The following is an 18,806-nucleotide window of genomic DNA, read 5'->3' on the forward strand; positions in this document are numbered from 1 at the left end:
GGCGAGCATTCCATTACGAACCAGCGGACTATAATTATTTAACTGGTCATTTCTCCAGTAGTGCCAGACGCCTAACTCTTACTCCAATTAATTACTTCTCTATATCCGAATACCGATAACCCTTTAATTACGCCGATAATAATTTGCTGGGTGCAGTAGAGAACTTTTTTTCTGGATCAGACTGAAAACTAGTACAGCGCGTCAGTTGGCCTGGGGGAGGGCGGGGGGCTGGGGAAGTAGACTCAAGGGGGAGCAGAGTTGCCAGGGGTCGGCCGACAACGCTGCCACAAAGGACTACTGACGAATGGCTCCTCCCGCCGCCTCCACCTCGTGATGCTGGAAAATAAACGCTGCTCAGACTCACTTTGTGCTTTGTGGCCTATAGTAAATAACACCTCGGGCGCGGGGGGAGTGGCGGGGGCGGGAGCAAGCAGCGCTCTGCCTGCTCCCAAGACATGAATGGGAGGCGTCATGCCGTGTCAACTATTGCAGCTGGGAGGGAAAATCAAACATTTCCTTGAAGGATGAGTCGGCCAGAATATTAAGTAAGAGCCAGGGCGCCGGCCGCCCTGAAGCTGCCGTAAGGCGAACAGCAGCAGCAGGCCGTGCCGTGTTTGTTGACAGGCAGCATGCAGGCCTCGTGGGCACCGCCGCGCCGCGTCATGAGTCACGCCGCCCCACGGCGCCTACGCCAGACCCACGGCAGCACGCGTGCTCCTACACCCCCGGGCCTGGCCCTCCCGAGGCAGGCCGGTGGCCGCGGCAGGCCAGGCGTCACCCCCGCATGGCCGCGGCGGCGAGCCTCGGCCAGGCCCTGAACAATGCCAGCAGCGGCGACGAGCCGTTGCGTCCTGGCCTTTGTCTGGCGTCAACCTCAAGCGTAGCAGGTCGAGGGCGGCCACCCCGGCGGGTCCCGGCCCCCGGGGCACCACGCAGGCGGCGGAGGCCTGGCCAGCCCCCGCCCGCCGCCGCCGCCGCCGCAGACCACTTTGTTCCCACGTGGCGGGGCCGCGGCCGTGGCCCCGGCGTGAGGCCCCTCGCCCCCGGTGCCGGCGAAGCAGGGGCGCCGCGGGGCCGGGGCGGGGACGGGGCCGCCGACATGAACATGCCTCGGCGGCGGCCCCAACACGGCCGCCGCCGCCGCCGCCACACAGCAGCGGCCATGGACACACACTCGCCTCCACGGGGCACCCACACCACCTCGGGCCTCCACACGCCGCCACAGCTTACCTTCTGCCCCACAGCTTCACCATCCGTGCGCATACGCTTGTTAAAGGGACCGTCACCGTTAAACGCCATTTTGAAACAGAGCCGCACACGGGACCACAAGCTCTCGCCACAGCAGACGGGCTACTGCGTCGCCGGGCGGCGCCGCGCCCCCCGCCCCCGCCCCGCGCCCCGCGCCCCGCACACCACCAGACCCTTCAATAGGCATAAATACACGCAATACTTAAAACTAATAATCATAGAGTATTACAAGGTTTCAAATAAAAGATATTACAGTCACAGAGAATGGGGAAATCCTTTATGTAGAGATGTGGAGATAGAGGATAGAAAACGGTGTCGAGTGGAGCTCTTGCAGGGCAGACTGTCCTGTCCTGCAGTATGGCGGCCCTTCAAAACCAAAATGAGCAATAAACAAAAAAGCACACCAGACGATGTTCCAACAAAAGAAAAAAGAACAAGAGGTCAATTTCAGATGAAAAGGTGTCTTAATACTCCTGATCCTCTCCTTGTATTACCTCTTAGTAGGCTCTTACCAAGGTGTCTTTCACTCGATAGACATGACTCACTGCATAAATAAGGCTCCTCACAGTTCCAATATATATTGACACAGACTTATCGCACAAACAGATCATCAGTTGGCATGAACCACTCAAAAAAATGCCAGGAATTAGCATGTTCCCTCACCTGGGCAGGTGCTTACCATGGCCACAGATACTTCATTTTGGGGTTGTAAAAATAGAAGCAGATTGAGCATATATAGCATTTTATTTGTATAGATGACCTTATTCTATCAGGAAATGGAGCATAACAGCTTCTGCACATTACAATTTAACTCTCTCTCTCTCTCTCTCTCTCTCTCTCTCTCTCTTCATGATGATGATGGTGAATACAGTGACAAAAGATGATGATAAACATGATGTGAGAACAGTTCAATGACTTCAAATAACTAAGTTCAGGAGACAAAAAATAGAAAACTGATAGATCAAGAAGAATAAAGGAAATTTCATCCATTATATACATTCCCAAGGGTGGCATAGAAAGGGATAGACCATTATTAGGAGCAAAAGTAGGAAGTAGAATAAGGAGAGCATCACGACACCTCTCCACCCGAAATCGACCTCCATTCTGGCCGCTTGCTCTTTTAAATTTTGTTGGAGCAGCATTTGATGGGCTTTTTTGTTGCTTATTTTGTTTTTAGCCCTTGAGCTGCCTCCCTTGTTGTAAAAACTAGAAAAAAGGAAAAAAGGATCACTGTGCGAGAGCCTTGTATTCCACACACTTGGAGGGGTCAGCCGGGAAGTACTGTTGGCACTTGGTCATGAGTCTCTTCAGGCCTTGGATGTACTTTCTCTGAGTCTCGTCGTTTAGAACATGAGCCACGTGCTTACTGAAGATCTTTTCTCGGCCAGTACGCGCGTGAATGCCCACCATGGTCACTCCAATGGGCCAGGGGGCATTACCAATAGCCATCTGGAGGTAGGCATCATTGGCCTTGACGTAGTCGCGCTCAAGACAGTGCTGGACAATTTCGATAAGGCACTCCATGATGTCGTCTTGAAGGGAGCGCTTGCGGAGGTACTTGAAGAGTGGGCGGAGGTAGGCCTGGGTCTGGGTGTAGGTGGCGGAGTCCATCTTGCCTCGGCAGCTCATCTTCTCCACCTCAGGCCGGGCATTGTGTCGGCTGCCCCACATCTGCAGGATCAGCTGAGCAAACTTCATTATGACCTTGCAGCGCAGCTCGTTGGTGGCGTTCCCATTCTGCAGGTCCTTGGCCAGCTCAATCACGCTCTCCATGGTGATGGTCTCCCCGGACAACGCTACATTCCTCGCCGCCTCCCCGCCCTCAGTCTTCAGGATCTCATTCAGGTACGCTTGGTCCACGCGCTCCAAGGCCTCCTGGAAATCGTTCCTCAGACCACGGTTCACCTCCGGCTCCAGGATTTCCAGCCGCCGCAGCCGCCGGAATGCATCATGCTCACTCTCCCCATAGAGTAATATCGGCTCCTCACGTTCCCTCAGCCGCCGCACCACTTCCTGTCTGGGCAGCTCCGGCGCATCATCCTCATCATTCACGGCATCTCGGGTTGAAGAGGTGTCCCCGTCCCCACTGCTACCCTCTGCTGCCTGCTGACCAGAGGTGTTGCTGCCAGGCCTGTTGCCGCAACGCTGCCAGTAGGCTTCCGTCTGGCGGGAGATGAGGTCGCCACGCCGGAAAAACTTCTTCTCTCCCTCCATCAAGTTGTTCTCCTCCAGTGAGCGCTTCTTGGACGCTATCTCGTCCTTCAGGAGACTCAGCATTGTGCTGACCCTGTGACAGCCTGACCTGCAGAGAGTGGACACATTAGTCAAAGTAAAAAGATTTTATATCAACATAAAACTTAAATGAATAAAAATCAAATTTGCCTTTCCCTTTCCTAAACCTATTTCTAGAGTAAGAGTTAAGTAGTTTGGCTAAATGCATAGTTTAGTCCAGCTACCTTAAAATAGCATATATGCTTTCATTTACAATTGTAGGGCGAAAATACAAGCTCTTTAACCAAAGTATGAAGGCACACATTGTTCGAAACTAACCTACTAACCTGAGAAATCCATACAGAATCTGGTTAATATGCAGGAGAAAGCATGCTCTGTGAAGCAAACGGGACATATATTTCATATTGTTTATACTTCAGTGTGTTGAGGATCATCTATTGAGCATCAGAAATGTTATAAAAAAATGTTTGAATTGGAATAATAACATATGTAATTGGAAGCGCCATCAATTGTACCCCCCTACGTCATAGCTCGTCACACACTGACTGAGTTAAGTGGTTTCATTCCATCTGTCTACTTGCGCATTGTTAGTTCATGATTGCGTGAAGAGCAGCTTTTTCTTATTTTCAGTGGTATATTTAAATTGTGTAAATAAAGAACCCTCAAGTCCTCTTATATAAACAGCAAATATGCCGATTTGCATTGATAATATACCATACAAGCACACAAAAGCTTTTAGCAAACAGTATAGTCAGATCATATCCTCGAACTATTTATTGCCTTTCAAATACCTATAATTCATCTCATTCCAGGTACACAAAATGACATCTGGCTCTGCAAGTGCCTATACATAAGGACCTGAGAAAACCTAACAGAACCTAATGTAACCAAGCCTAACAGAACCTAACGTATCCAAGCCTAACAGAACCTAATGTAACCAAGCCTAACAGAACCTAACGTATCCAAGCCTAACAGAACCTAACGAATCAATACCTAACAGAACCTAACGTAACCAAACCTAACAGAACCTAACGTATCAAAACCTAACAGAACCTGACGTATCAAAACCTAACAGAACCTAACGTATCAAAACCTAACAGAACCTAACGTATCAAAACCTAACAGAACCTAACGTATCAAAACCTAACAGAACCTAACGTAACCAAACCTAACAGAACCTGACGTATCAAAACCTAACAGAACCTAACGTATCAAAACCTAACAGAACCTAACATAGCCAAACCTAACAGAACCTAACGTATCCAAGCCTAACAGAACCTAACGTATCCAAACCTAAGAGAACCTAACATAACCAAGCCGAACAGAACCTAACGAATCAAAACCTAACAGAACCTAACGTATCAAAACCTAACAGAACCTAACGTATCCAAACCTAACAGAACCTACCGTATCAAAACCTAACAGAACCTAACGTATCCAAACCTAACAGAACCTACCATATCAAAACCTAAGAGAACCTAACATATCCAAGCCTAACCTTCCAAAACCTTCTTCAGAAACTGACCTCTCTTCTGGCCGCTCATTATTTTTTTCTTTTATTGGAGCAGCGCCTAGCGGGCTAAGGGCCGCTTTCACAGTTGTTTTGTTTGTTTTGATCGTTACCAATGGCGCCAATCGACACTATAGTTTTCCACGTGAAACTAGCCTATGGAGTAGTGGCGGCTGCAGAGGAAGTGAGAGGTGTTGAGTGTGTGTGGTAAGGTGCGGGGCTAGGTTAACCTCGCAGCCGCCACTACCCCATCGGCCAGTTTGACGTGGAAATACTAAAGCGTCGATTGCCACCATTGGTAACGATCAAAACAAACAAAATGACTGTGAAAGCGGCCCTAAGAGAGGAAGGGAAGAAGAAAGAGGAGAGGAGGGGGCGGAAATGGAGAGAAAAGGGAAGGAGGAAGAGGAATGAAGAGAGGAGGGGGAGGAAATAGAGAAAAAGGGAGGAAAGAAGAGAGGAGGGGAAGGAAATGGAGAGAAAAAGGATGGAGGAAGAGGAAAGAAGAGAGGAGGGGAGGAAATGGCGAGAAAAAGGATGGAAGAAGAGGAAAGAAGAGAGGAGGGGAAGGAAAGGGAGAGGAGGGAAAGGAAAGGGAGAGAAAAAGGAAGGAAAGGGAAGAAAAAAAGAGAGGGGGAGGAAAGGGAAGAAAAGGAAGAGGAAAGAAAAGAGGAGGGGGACGACGTGGAGAGAAAAAGCGAGGAGGGTGAGGAAAGGGAGAGAGAAAAAGGAAGGAGGAAGAGGAAAGAGAGGAGGGGGAGGAAATGGATAGAAAAAGGGAGGAAAAGGAGAGAGGAGGGGGAGAAAAGGGAGAGAAAAAGGAAGGAGGAAGAGGAAAGAAGAGAGGAGGGGGACGAAGTGGAGAGAAAAAGGGAAGAAGAGAGGAAGGGGAGGAAATGGAGAAAAAGGAAGGAGGAAGAAGAGGGAGCGAAAGACAGGTGGGGAGAGAGGGAGATCTCTTACCCTGGGTTTGCTCAATACACCGCTTTATACACCACTCTGGGGCTTAATACTTATCACAAACCTTAATTAGTGTCCAGAAGGGTGATTAGAGTTGTTAAAAAGGCGTCCGTGTGGCAAAATTGCGTCTTATAAGGAGTTCGCGTGGAGGTCGTGGCTCGTCACTTCTTCCCTCGCCCTCTTGTTTACGTTTCTAGAAGCCGCTTTGACTTTGATATTTATTTCCTCTTGCAATAATTATCTTTCCCATTTGTTGAACTAGTTTGGTTTTAAAGGTAAAATTCTACCGTTAAATTGATATAAAACTCAATAATTTAACTGGTTTTGCAGAGTCCAGAAGCTGCTCTGACGAGTATTTAATAAGCCTTGTAGCATTTTCTTTCTCTATTATCTACTTTGTATAAAAATATTCTTTCTTTTTCTATTAGATTAGTTTGTTGTAGATTTATTAAAGTTTTTCATCACCTATAACCTATGACTCTCTCTCTCTCTCTCTCTGAATATAGCTACGGACCAAAAAAATCTTCCTCTTTCTTTATGATTGAAAATATAGACTAAAAGATTTATATATTCAGATTCTTTGGTTTTAATTCATGGCAGACTCTCTCTCTCTCTCTCTCTCTCTCTCTCTCTCTCTCTCTCTCTCTCTCTCTCTCTCATTATGAATATGGACAAAAAAATATATACTACACAGACAGGCCAGTTTCAATTCATGACAGACTCTCTCTCTCTCTCTCAATCTCTCTCTCTCAAACAAAAATATGGGCCAAAAAAACACAGCATCAAAGCCTCATATTTATGTAGAAACAATACCGACATGATGACGTACTGCCACAGGACATTGATGATTCCTCTCACAATGCGTTCAGAAATGGTGCACAGTGTACGGTTCTTACGAGACGCTTCACACTGACACGTCTCGGCGCTACGAAGTGTTAACAGCAGCGGACACGATGAAATTAGCGCATCTCCGACGAAACGATAAAATGAAAAAAACGTGTGGCGATGAGACCCCAAAACCATAGACCTACGAGAGAGGAAAATTATGTTTCTGCCCAATTCTTCAAGTGTTAACAGCAGCGAACACGATGAAATTAGCACCTCTCCGACGAAATGATAAAATGAAAAATAACAGTGTGATGAAACCCCGAACCACTGTCCTACGAAAGAAATAAAGTACAAAGTCTATGTCGTACTATTCAAGTGTTAATAGCTGGTGGACACGATGAAATCAGCGCCTCTCCGACGAAATGATAAAATGAAAAATAACAGTGTGATGAAACCCCGAACCACTGTCCTACGAAAGAAATAAAGTACAAAGTCTATGTCGTACTATTCAAGTGTTAATAGCTGGTGGACACGATGAAATCAGCGCCTCTCTGACGAAACGATAAGATGAAAAATAACAGTGTGACAAAACCCCGAACCACTGACCTACGAAAGAAATAAAGTACAAAGTCTATGTCGTACTATTCAAGTGTTAATAGCTGGTGGACAAGATGACATTAGCGCCTGTCCGACGAAACGACATGATGAAAAATAAGTGTGGCGATGATACCCAGAAACCATAGACCTACGAGAGAGAAAAATTATGTCTGTCTTATTATTCAAAATTTAACAGCAGCGGATATGATGAAATTAGTGCCTCTCCGACGAAACGATAAGATGAAAAATAACAGTGTGGCGATGAGACCCTGAAACCATAGATCTACGAGAAAAAAAAATTATGTCTGTCCAATTGTTCAAATGTTAACAGCAGCAGACACAAAATTAGTGCCTCCATGGTGAGATAAGATAAAAAAAGAAATACTGAATGTGAATCCCCCTAGCCATTGCCCTAAAGAAAAAAAAGTCTATTATCTGTCCTCGTATTCAAGTGTTAACAGCAGCGGAACATGACGAAATTAGTGTCTCCATGATGAGATAAAAAAAGAAATAAGTGAATGTGAACCCCCCTATAGCCATTGCCCTACAGAAAAGAAAATGATGTCGCTGTCCAATTATTCAAGTGTTAACAGCAGCGGACACGATGAAATTAGCGCTTCCATGATGAGATTACTCAGAAGTTAATGGTGTGAAGGTAAATCCCTGAAGCCATTGCCCTACAGGATAAATATGGTAGAGAATAAATCCCAAATTGCCCTACAAGAAAAAATAAATAACAAAAATGTATAAGAAATAAGAAATGTCAAGAAAAACCTCCATCTCATTGCCCTATAAGAAGAAGAATAACAACCACATATAAGAAATTACTAGTATGATAATGGACTCCCCTAACCTTTGCCCTACAAGAAAAAATTATAATGACCGAAATGAATAAGAAATAGGAAGTGTAAAGAAAAACCTCCAACCTATTACCCAACAAGACAAATAGAATAGCAAACACGTATAAATATATCATAAGACCTCTAACCATTGCCCTAAAAGAAAAATAATTATAGTAACCAAAATGAATAAGAAATAATAATTGTCAAAAAATTGCACTATAAGGAAAAAATATTAATGACAACCATATATAAGAAATTACTAGTATGAAAATGGACTCCCCAAACCTTTGCCCTACAAGAAAAAGATTATAATGACCAAAACGAATGAGAAATAGGAAGTGTAAAGAAAAACCTCCAACCTATTACCCTATAAGCAAAAAATACACAATAACAAACATGTATGAGAAACAGTAAGTGTGAAAATAAATCCCTTAACCATTCCACCTTCAAGAAAAAAATACAATAACGAAAATACAAACGACTATGTAACACGGCAGACTGCCTCAACCCTACACTCACTTGACGTACTAAGAATTTTCCTTTTATCTTCATCTCACGTCAGTATTCGAAACATATCCAACAACTCCCCTGACACCTCACCCTCCAGGAGTCGGATTCTCAAATGCTTTCAGCTCTTGTTAGTATAATTTTTAAGGGCCACAGAGAAGTTAAGACAGGTTCCCATACATGTTTTTTCCACTCATGGCACAGAAGCTTTGGAAATCTATCGCCTGGGTCATGAAACCACCCATGCAAATCCCTCTAACTTCTATTACCGGTAGAGCCTTTTAATTGGATGTATGTGCTGGGGTGTCGAAACGCTTGAGAATACAGCCCCAGGATATGTTCTGCGGAGACGGTTTTCAGCCAGAACGTGCAAGAAAATGTAATGATAATAATAATAATGATGAATAAATAAATAAGATAAAAATACATTGCACAGAAGAAGGGCCTCTCTGCACAAACTAACTGGAAGTCTATTCTCTCTCTCTCTCTCTCTCTCTCTCTCTCTCTCTCTCTCTCTCTCTCTCTCTCTCTCTCTCTCTCTCTCTCTCTCTCTCTCTCAGGACACATAATATTAAGATGAAAGTACATACACATTAGCACCTGCCATGGACTGAAGTGGTTAGTGTAATCATAATCCTTTAAAAACCGGACACAAACTAATTTCAGCTGCATAAAAAATAAATAAATAGATAAATAATAATAAAAACCAAAAAATCGTGGGCTACTAATACCCTTGTGTACTCTAACAAACACATCAATCTCACTCCAGCTGGAAATTTCTTCACTAATAAACAGAATCTTCATATCAACACACACTTTCTTAACTCACAATCCTTCAATGTGTCTTCTCAACTCGTATATGTAGTATGGAATCGACACATCCTCAAGAAAACATGAAAAATAAAGCTTCACAACCTCTCAGAAATATACCAGAAAGACGACTCAGGAAAAATACGTATTGCAAATGAACCCAAGTCTTTTAACTACATATACCTGTACACTAAATGTCTGAGAAGCACTTGCGGGTTACATTTAGCTTTGATGCGTAACTCTCAGCATCCAGACAGTTTCTCGTATCATACTTCATTTAGCCTGAGGTGAGAATGCATCAGAGAAGTACACATGAGGCTCCTACAGACACACACACACTGATATGACTGCTCTGGGTTGTATTTTAAAACATTCCGTCGCTCAAGTTCACATATTTGCCAAGGCTTTTGTAGGCGTTATGGGCATTTCCTGGAGTAGTTTTATGACCCTGGTGGCAGTCTGACCCTTCTTCTGTAGCGTGAACCTAAAGAAACACTCATTAGAACCCGATTGACCCCCTCTTTGACCTTTTAGAAATAGTTGATGTGAGGAGCAAAAGCACCTTATGATACCAACCTCTAACCCAATAGTCCAACACACTCCTACCTGACTCTACTTGAGGACAGATTTTGCCTAACCCCCATTGGATCAACTGTCCACCAATTTCCAGCACTAGAGCAGCCGTGCCCTTTCTCTGTCACTTATGGGAAGGAGCGAATTTCCTGACACATTCTCACCTTAAGCGGAATAGACTATACAATGATGCTGCATGTAGTAGTAGTAGTAGTAGTAGTAGTAGTAGTAGTAGTAGCAAAGATCTTGTAGTAGTAGTAGTATGAATTGCGCTGATGCTAGGAGAGGCCCTTGAGCAGTCTTAAGTACCTATGCTTGCTTGCTTGCTGTGTGTGTGTTTTATGTTAAATCACAGTGTTGCAGCACAAGAATCACATGTTAAAGAGGTACAGTATTGCATTGGTGGCTCAGAAAGCTAAGTACATGATGAAACACTTGAAGTCCCATGTTGGTAATGTTAATAAGGTCTCCCCAACAGTTCATTAACCCGTCCACTGCAACTGGAACGAATTTGGCTCTCACTAGTAGCCTGGTAACATATACTCCCAGGTCTTTCTCTGCCTCTGTGGTGGGCAGTGGAGTGTTTCCCAAGTGGTATTGGTCCAAGATGCGGGACTTTACATTTTTCTTCATTGAATTCTGACAGTCATTTTTTGTTCCATTCCTGTAGCTTGGTGATGTCTTCTTGTAGGAAATCCGCAGTCAAGGGGTAAGACAATTAACACTCCATGCCCCCTTCACAAAGGCAGAATGGCACTTCCCGAGGCACAGTGACTCTCCACCACACACAAGCATTTCAGAATATCCCCACTTGGTGTCTGTCATGGTCAGCACAGGGAGGATACAGAACAGTGCCCCCTCACAGCCTGTTTGCCTAGTGTAACTGCTCTTCACACCACACACACATGAGAAACCAACTGATTATGCTGTCTTCTATTCAGGGTTGAGAATGCTGAGATTCCATAGTGAAGATACGGTACTGTTTCCTTATTGTAGGTGATGTGACAAGTGACAGCAGCTTGAACCAACAACTCAGTCCTCACCTCAAGAGTCTCACTTAATCTCTCTATATGCAACTTCCACCCAAATAAAAAAGTAAATAATAAATAGATGAATATGATAAATAGAGGACAAAAGAACACATATTGAACACCCAGAGATAAAAAAAGAATACATATAAGATAAAATTTTCTATCCTTCAATGTGTCTTCTCAACTCCTATACCTGATCAACACGTCCTCAAGAAAACAGATAAAAATAAGCTTCACAACCTCTCGGAAGTACCAGAAAGATGAGTGTTCTTCCTCAGGGGCTGAATATATCCTTCAATCAAATATATATCAAAGTTCTGGTGAGGTTGACAGCTTTAATGTGAGTGTAGTCATGTTGTAAAAGGCAACTGGTGTATTTTTGGTGGGTTTGACAGGCTTTTAAAATGAGCTCAAAGATAATATGGATGCTGTTTTTCATTGATCAAATTTATCCTTTAGTCTAACATATGTCAAAGCCTTGTTGGGGTCGGCACCCTTTTAAAATGATCTCAAGGATAATACAGATGCTGTTTTTCATTGATCAAATTTATCCTGTAGTCTAACATTTATCAAAGCCTTGTTGGGTTGGCAGCCTTAAAATGAGATCAAACTTTATATGGATACCAATTTTCATATGGGACTTAAATTCATCCCTCAGTTAAATATGTAGGGTTGAATACCTTAACTTTATCTCAAGACTGATGTGGATACTGTTTTCATGAGGGTTTAAATTCATCCTTCAGTCGAACCTAACATACTCTTGGTGGGGGTAAATAACTTAACATGTGCTCAAACTTTGTGGATACTGATTTTTAAAGGGGACTTAAATTTATCCCTCAGGCAAATATGTGGGGTTGAATACCTTAACTTTAGCTCAAGGCTGATGTGGATACTGTTTTAATGGGGGTTTAAATTCATCTTTCAGTCGAATATGAGTCTTGGTGGGGTTAGTAGCCTTAAAATGAGATCAAACTTTATATGGATACTGATTTTCAAAGGGAAATTGAATTTATCCCTCAGCTGAATATGTGGGGTTGAATACCTTAACTTAATCTCAAGGTTAATGTGGATACTGTTCTTTATAAGGGGTTCAAATTCATCCTTCAGTCGAACATGAGTCTTGGTGGGGTTGGTATATGTGGATACTAACTTTTGGGGGACTTAATTTATTCTTTATTCATGCTTGGTAAGGTTGTCAGCTTCAATGCGAGTATAGTTATGTGGTACAGGGAAGTATTTGATAAATTTCTGGTATTTTGTGCTTAACTCTCTCTCTCTCCCTCCCTCTCCATCTCCCTTTCCTGTTAACAAAATATACAGTACTATTTTTTAAGCTTGTGTAATATATCTTTTTATTCTGTTATGCTTTAGTTATGGACTTAAGCTAAAGACGTACACTTAACCCTTAGACGGCGGTGGAACTCTAAATAGATGGTCCAAAATTCAGTCAGTCAGTTTTGTGTGGCAGAAATATAACAACACTTCCAGACAGATGATACTTAAAACACCTCTTATGCGGCGTAACTATATTAGTGCTACGTTCCCAAGGTCAGCAGTGACTATACACAGACGATTCATTTTGGGGGAGCTACTCATCAAATACTGCCGTCGTCTAAGGGTTAGTGAAATATTCCTGGTGCAGTATTGCTATTGGAGTCTCCTTCTTCTGTCCTTAACGCATACCATAAAATAAAGTTTCCACAGTCTTACATCGTCACAGCGACACCAAATCAGTTCCCATCAATTTCAACCTTAATACAAAAATACAAAATAAAAATTAGTTAATCTAGTCATCTCTTTTAGGCTTACAAACATTATGACTTACGGCTTTAATCTTAAGGTGCAAAATAAAGTCAGTCATGTAACCTAGTAGATTTCTAGTGTAGGATACTTTTACTAGTTTTAGCCTTAACACAAATGTAATCTAAAGTTAGCACCCATGTAGACAACTGTTCTACTAGCAAGCAAGAATGCCACGCCTGCTGAGACACACACCTGCCTGCTTCGACACATTTCCCCTTCAATTGAGCAGAGTGGCAAGCAGTTATGAGTCTTATGCCCACATTCTTAAACATCTCGGCACTTCACTTCGCCAATTTCAAAAGCCTCTCGTAGAAGTTGCTGGGATTTCCATGGACTGTTTCATGATCCCAGTGACAGTTTTACACGGCTTCTGCGCCATGAACAGAAAAAAAACATCCATGAAAACCCGGACAATCTTCTCTGTGGCCTTGAGAAATAGTCATATGGGAGACCAATATGTTTAAGAATCTGGACCTTAGCTCATCATCATCATTATCATTAGTAGTAATAGTAGTAGTAAACTTTTTTGGACAATTTACAGTTTCACCCAACCAATGATTTTCTGACGTGGTTCATGCTTTTCTGGTGATAAATGTAGTGAACTGCATGATTTTGTACCTCATTTCCGTCATAACTGGCATAACTTGAAACGTAGACATTTGCGACGGAAATGAGGTACAAAACCATGCAATTCACTACATTTATCACCAGAAAAACATGAACCACGTGGGAAAATCGTTGGTTGGGTGAAACTGTAAATTGACCACTTTTTCCACACCATGTGTAAGATGTGAAAAACCGACTCAGGACAGAATTCACATTACAGGGAAAAATATAAATCGCGTAATTATCCGGAAAATATAACATAGTAACGCTGCCTCTGGAGAATGTGTAGGGAGACTATAATCAAACTGGAGCATTAAAGATTTTGCACACACCTCTGCTCCTCACAAAGAACACATAAGTACATTGGTATATCTATGAAGTGATATCGTAGCAAAGAAACAGACCAGACTATCAACAGATCCCTCAACGACCTGAAGTCCCCAGAAACATGTCTTTTAGTGACATATTTTAAAACATTTTGTCTCCCAAGTTCACATATTTCACAAGGCTTTCGTATAAGTTTTGGGCATTTCCAGGAGTAGTTTTATGACCCTGGTGGTAGTGTGACCCTTTTTCTGTACCGTGAACCTAAAGAAGCACTCATTATAACCCGATTGACCCCCTCTTTGACCTTTAGAAATAGTTGATGTGAGAAGCGAAAATGTCTTATAATGCCGACTTAAGTGAGATTCAGAGCTATGGAATAGAAGAGTACAGCCAACTTGATTATAGGCCCACACTGTTACCAAAAGAACCACATGATATTCAAATTGATGCTGATACAATATATTTTTTTGTGTATGTGTGCTCTAAGTATCATCAGGATCTCATAGAAGTAGCTACCTAGTGCATAAAAATCACTATTGTATCAGCATCGTTTTCAATTCATGTGGATCTTTTGGTACCAACATGATGCCTGTGATGAAGTCGGCGAAGCTCTCCTATTCTATGGCTCTGGTGTGACTCAAAAGACATGTTCCTGGGACTTCATGGGAAAGAGTGTGGTGCTGCCTTTGACTTAATGAACCTTTATGATGCAGCGAGTGACATGGATGACATGGAATACTCTGAGGCCTGAGAGCAAGACACATTTTTTTCTCTTGGGTGTGAATGACTATAGTCCGTGGGTCCTTTCCTCCACTCTGCTCTACCGCACAGACCCAACACCTATCTCTTCCTTTCGTATGTTAGCTAAAGGTAACATATGAGAGGAAACAATATGTGTTGGGACTGTGCGGCAGAACAGAGTGGAGAAAAGGACCCGTGTAAGCCAGCGCCCCAACGGACTCAGTGAAATGGTTTGACTATAAGCATAAAGTGTTGTTAATCTCCAGGATGTCACTGGCTAAGGTAAGAGGGCCTGTTCCATAGTCCAATACAGCAGTTTTGTAAGCTCCCAAACCAAATACCAAAGACTACGATAAGTTCTTGTATAGTGTTCGGTGTTCATACAGAAGCTAAGTTTAGTATTGGGTGCTTAGTCGAAGACCTTCACTCAACCACATAAGAGCAATTATACAACCCCACGAGGGAAAATATTTACTTGAAGCAAAGAAAAAAAAGAGTAAATTTAGCAGAAGATCTGATGAACGTGAATGGTAAAGTTTGGTTTGGGCTTAATAAGGGAAATTGTCCAGCCCCATGAGAGAAAATAAGGACATTAAACAAAGAAGAATAAAGAAAAGAAGAAAAAGAAGAAGTTTAATAGATGACCTGACAAACATGAAGAGTCTAGATTAGTTTGGGGGCTTACAATAACACTTTTTGGACCGTGGAAATGACCCAACATGAAGATAGGCCCCGAGCATCCCAGGTACAGCCGCTGCCTTCCCTGACGAACCACAGAAATGAGCGTGTGATATCCATGATGCTATAAATATGCATAGTATGTATGAAAACAATTAAATACTGATGACACTGGAAGCAAAAGGACATTGCTTATCATAGCCTTCAAAATTCGAAACAAAACAAAAGTTATTATGGCAGTATCCCTCCATTGGGCGACATAATAAATACATACACTAAAATACACTTGAAACCTCAGACATAACGCACAGCACATACGTTTCCTTCCTGAATGTATATAAAAAGAAAATAGCTCGAGTATGTTGCGATATCAAAAGAACCAGATAATAAATAGAAGCAATGGGGAGCTACACGATCTTATATAAATGATACAGAGAGGATCAGATACTAACATACATCTTGCTTTTCCTCCATGTCAATCCTCTATACATAAATTCCCTTGAAATGATGAGGTATAATAAAAAAACTTTCAATCCTTTTCTTTTCCTTGTAGAGTTTGAGTAGGAATGAGATCGCACTTTAATCTCAATCTTCTATGTAAATCCTCTATGCAAATCCCTTTGAAACTATGAGATATAACTTTTTAATAACACTTTCAATCCATTTCTTTCCCTTGCAGACTTTGAATAGGATTGAGAATACACTTTACTCAGTCTTCTATGTAAATCCTCTATGCAAATCCCCTTGAAACTATGAGATATAACTTTTTAATAACACTTTCAATCCATTTCTTTCCCTTGTAGACTTTGAATAGGATTGAGAATACACTTTACTCAGTCTTCTATGTAAATCCTCTATGCAAATCCCCTTGAAACTATGAGATACAACTTTTTAATAACACTTTCAATCCATTTCTTTCCCTTGTAGACTTTGAATAGGATTGAGAATACACTTTACTCAGTCTTCTATGTAAATCCTGTATACAAATTCCCTTGAAACTATGAGGTATAACTTTCTAATAACACTTTTAATTCTTTCCTTTTCCTGCCAGAGTTTGAATAGCAATGAGATCACGCCTTACACAATCTCCTTACTCTCTCCCTCTGTGAATATTTGCAAAACGAATAAGTAACTCGTGATGTAAGTACAGCATTAGGACGCTATAAGTTCCTCCTCCTTCTCCTGAGCCCCCAAGTCACAGTAGGAATAGTAGTTTTGCTTTTAGATTCCTTTCCCTTGTTTCATTTTCACCTCTGGCACTTTCCTTCCTTTGCCGAGAAGAACAAGAAGTGGTAGTCTGCCAAGAACCACCATGAGGACTTGGCAACACTGGTGATAGGATATGTCAAGGCCCTACATCCACACTTCCCAATCACAGCCAGCTTGAAGGGAGGGCAGGATGGTTTTGTCATTAACTAAATATATAAAACGTCAAGTAAAAGTCTACATTAGGGTGCCAGATAAGTGTGAATTCCTCTCCTCCGTCAGAGTGAGTTGACGACATCACTCTGCTCAACCCTATATATTCTCGAGCTGAAGAAATGCACGTAAAAAAAGAAACGATTATAAAAAGATATTGAGACGCCATAGGAACTTATCACAATGGTTCTTAAACACAGATGAAATGTTACTTCCTCAATCTCCCTTTGTTTTAGTGTGAAACAGCGTGCGTGTGTGTGTATGTGTGTGTGTGTGTGTGTGTGTGCTAGTGTGTATGTTTATGTTATTTGTCTTTCATATACGTGTCTGAAAAATATTTGCCGTTAGTTTATCACACCACAATACGCACACCTCCTCCCTTGCCATTTTTTTTAGTTTCAGGTTTTATACAAAATAATCGCCATAAAATATACAAGTCTTTGCATGTACGTCCGAATCTCCGCGCTCCAAAACCTCAACTCCCGTAGGCGCAGAACCTCACAACCTGATCACCTGTAGCGAGCCAAAGGTACGACTTCTTCTTGACACTTTAAATCAACCCGAGTAGTTAGTTAGCTGTCTCTCTCCTTCTCTTTATTGCTTCCTTTTGGCTTTCCACTTCCACTGTGGTCCGAAAATAACATCTTCCTACATCCTCTTCGGTGACACAAACCAACATGGATAGTTAGTTAGCTGTCTCCCTCCTCTCTATTGCTTCCTCTTGGCTTTTCTCTTCCACTGTGGTCTGAAAATCACTTATCTTCCTACACCTCCATCAGTAACACAAACCAACATGGGTAGTTAGTTATTATCCCTCTTTTCCTCTCTCTCTATTTGCTATCCTCATGCACTGTGGTCTGAAAATCACTTATGTTCCTACCTCCATCAGTAACATAGACCAACATGGGTAGTTTGTTAATTCTCTCTTTTCCTCTCTCCCTCTCTCTCTTTTTTGCTTCTGATCAACTTTCCTCTTTCATCTTGGTGCAAAAATAACCTAGCTTCCTACACCCCCATCGGTGACACAGACCAACATGGGTAGTTTGTTATTTCTCGTTTTTCGTCTCCCTCACTCTCTCTCTCTCTTTTGCTTACGATCAACTTTCCTCTTTCAATGTGGTGAAAAAATAACCTAGCTTCCTACACCCCCATCAGTGACACAAACCTCTTTTCCTCTCTCTCTCTTGCTACTTCTCATCTTTCCTCTCTCATTGTGGTGCAGAACTAGACTATCCCTCTATGCCTTCCTCCCTCAATGACACAAACCAACATGGGTAGTTACTGTTGCCATCTTTCTCTCTCTCATGTTTCCAATTGGCTTTTCTCTTTCAATGTGGTACAAAGATACGTTATTCCTCTACCCCTTCCTCCCCCAATGAGACAAACCAACATGGGTAGTTACTGTTGCCCTCTTATGTTTCTCTCTCTCTCTCATGTTTCCAATCGGTTTTCTTCTTTCACTGTGGTGCAAAGATAGCTTATTCCTCTACCCTTCCCTCTCAATAACACACAAACACACAAAAACATCTCCAGAACACCATTTTAACCATTCCTAAACCTCCCAATCAAGCCCCAAAACCTGACAACATCACTCCTTGAAAACTCCCTCCACCCACCTGCCCACCAGAGGATGAACCCACAAACCCACAACACAAGACCTAACACCACTGACACGCCAGAGAAGGGGCACAAACAACACACAATAATCATGGTCCCACACGAAGAGCATTCAGTCTGAGATCTTGGATATGCCAACGACTTTTCTGGCTTGGCAACGAGTGTGTTCCTTCTTCACGCTGGTCTCTCAGAAAGATCCGTTGATGAGGTCCTCGATGTCGTGTTCGTAGATGGCGATGAAGAGCATGATGATGGCGCCGGTGAACATGCCCAGGCCCTGCAGGAACATCTGGCTTGCCACGCCGCCAGAGTTGCCGCCGCGGTTCACTGAGAGCTCGGACAGCTGCAAGGATGAAAGAAATAATGAACTAGAGAACGATATTGGCTTAGAGTATCATAGCTTAGTGAGAGCTCGAGAAACTGCAATGATGGAAGTAATGACGAACTAGTAAACAGTATTGGCACTACAGAACATAT

The 18,806-nt window shown here is 42.6% G+C and overlaps 3 protein-coding genes across 16 annotated transcripts in view; all 3 read right to left on the reverse strand.

Moving 5' to 3' along the window:
* LOC127000324 (heterogeneous nuclear ribonucleoprotein L-like) overlaps nt 1-1,395 on the reverse strand; it is a 268,424-nt gene extending 267,029 nt beyond the window's left edge. For 5 of the 7 annotated variants that reach the window (XM_050863915.1, XM_050863918.1, XM_050863914.1 and 2 more), the window contains exon 1: nt 1,231-1,394. In XM_050863915.1, coding sequence (XP_050719872.1) covers nt 1,231-1,299 — 69 coding nt within the window. In that variant the 5' untranslated portion in view covers nt 1,300-1,394. Of the gene's footprint in view, nt 1-1,230 lie in introns of all 7 variants that reach the window. The other 2 variants (XM_050863912.1, XM_050863916.1) reach the window with 2 other exon arrangements.
* A 578-nt stretch (nt 1,396-1,973) lies between these two features.
* LOC127000326 (pre-mRNA-splicing factor 18-like) lies at nt 1,974-6,145 on the reverse strand. Its single transcript, XM_050863922.1, has 2 exons — nt 6,015-6,145; nt 1,974-3,550 (listed from the first exon to the last, which is right to left on the reverse strand). The coding sequence occupies exon 2, from the start codon at nt 3,523-3,525 to the stop codon at nt 2,476-2,478; it is 1,050 nt and encodes a 349-aa protein (XP_050719879.1). The 5' UTR covers nt 3,526-3,550; nt 6,015-6,145; the 3' UTR covers nt 1,974-2,475.
* A 587-nt stretch (nt 6,146-6,732) lies between these two features.
* LOC127000329 (zinc transporter foi-like) overlaps nt 6,733-18,806 on the reverse strand; it is a 62,591-nt gene continuing 50,517 nt past the window's right edge. For 5 of the 8 annotated variants that reach the window (XM_050863926.1, XM_050863923.1, XM_050863927.1 and 2 more), the window contains exon 12: nt 6,733-18,672. In XM_050863926.1, coding sequence (XP_050719883.1) covers nt 18,517-18,672 — 156 coding nt within the window. In that variant the 3' untranslated portion in view covers nt 6,733-18,516. The remainder of the gene's footprint in view (nt 18,673-18,806) is intronic. The other 3 variants (XR_007753915.1, XR_007753917.1, XR_007753916.1) reach the window with 3 other exon arrangements.

The sequence above is a fragment of the Eriocheir sinensis genome, chromosome 18 (genome assembly GCF_024679095.1).
Source record: "Eriocheir sinensis breed Jianghai 21 chromosome 18, ASM2467909v1, whole genome shotgun sequence".
NCBI classification, from domain to species: Eukaryota; Metazoa; Arthropoda; class Malacostraca; order Decapoda; family Varunidae; genus Eriocheir; species Eriocheir sinensis.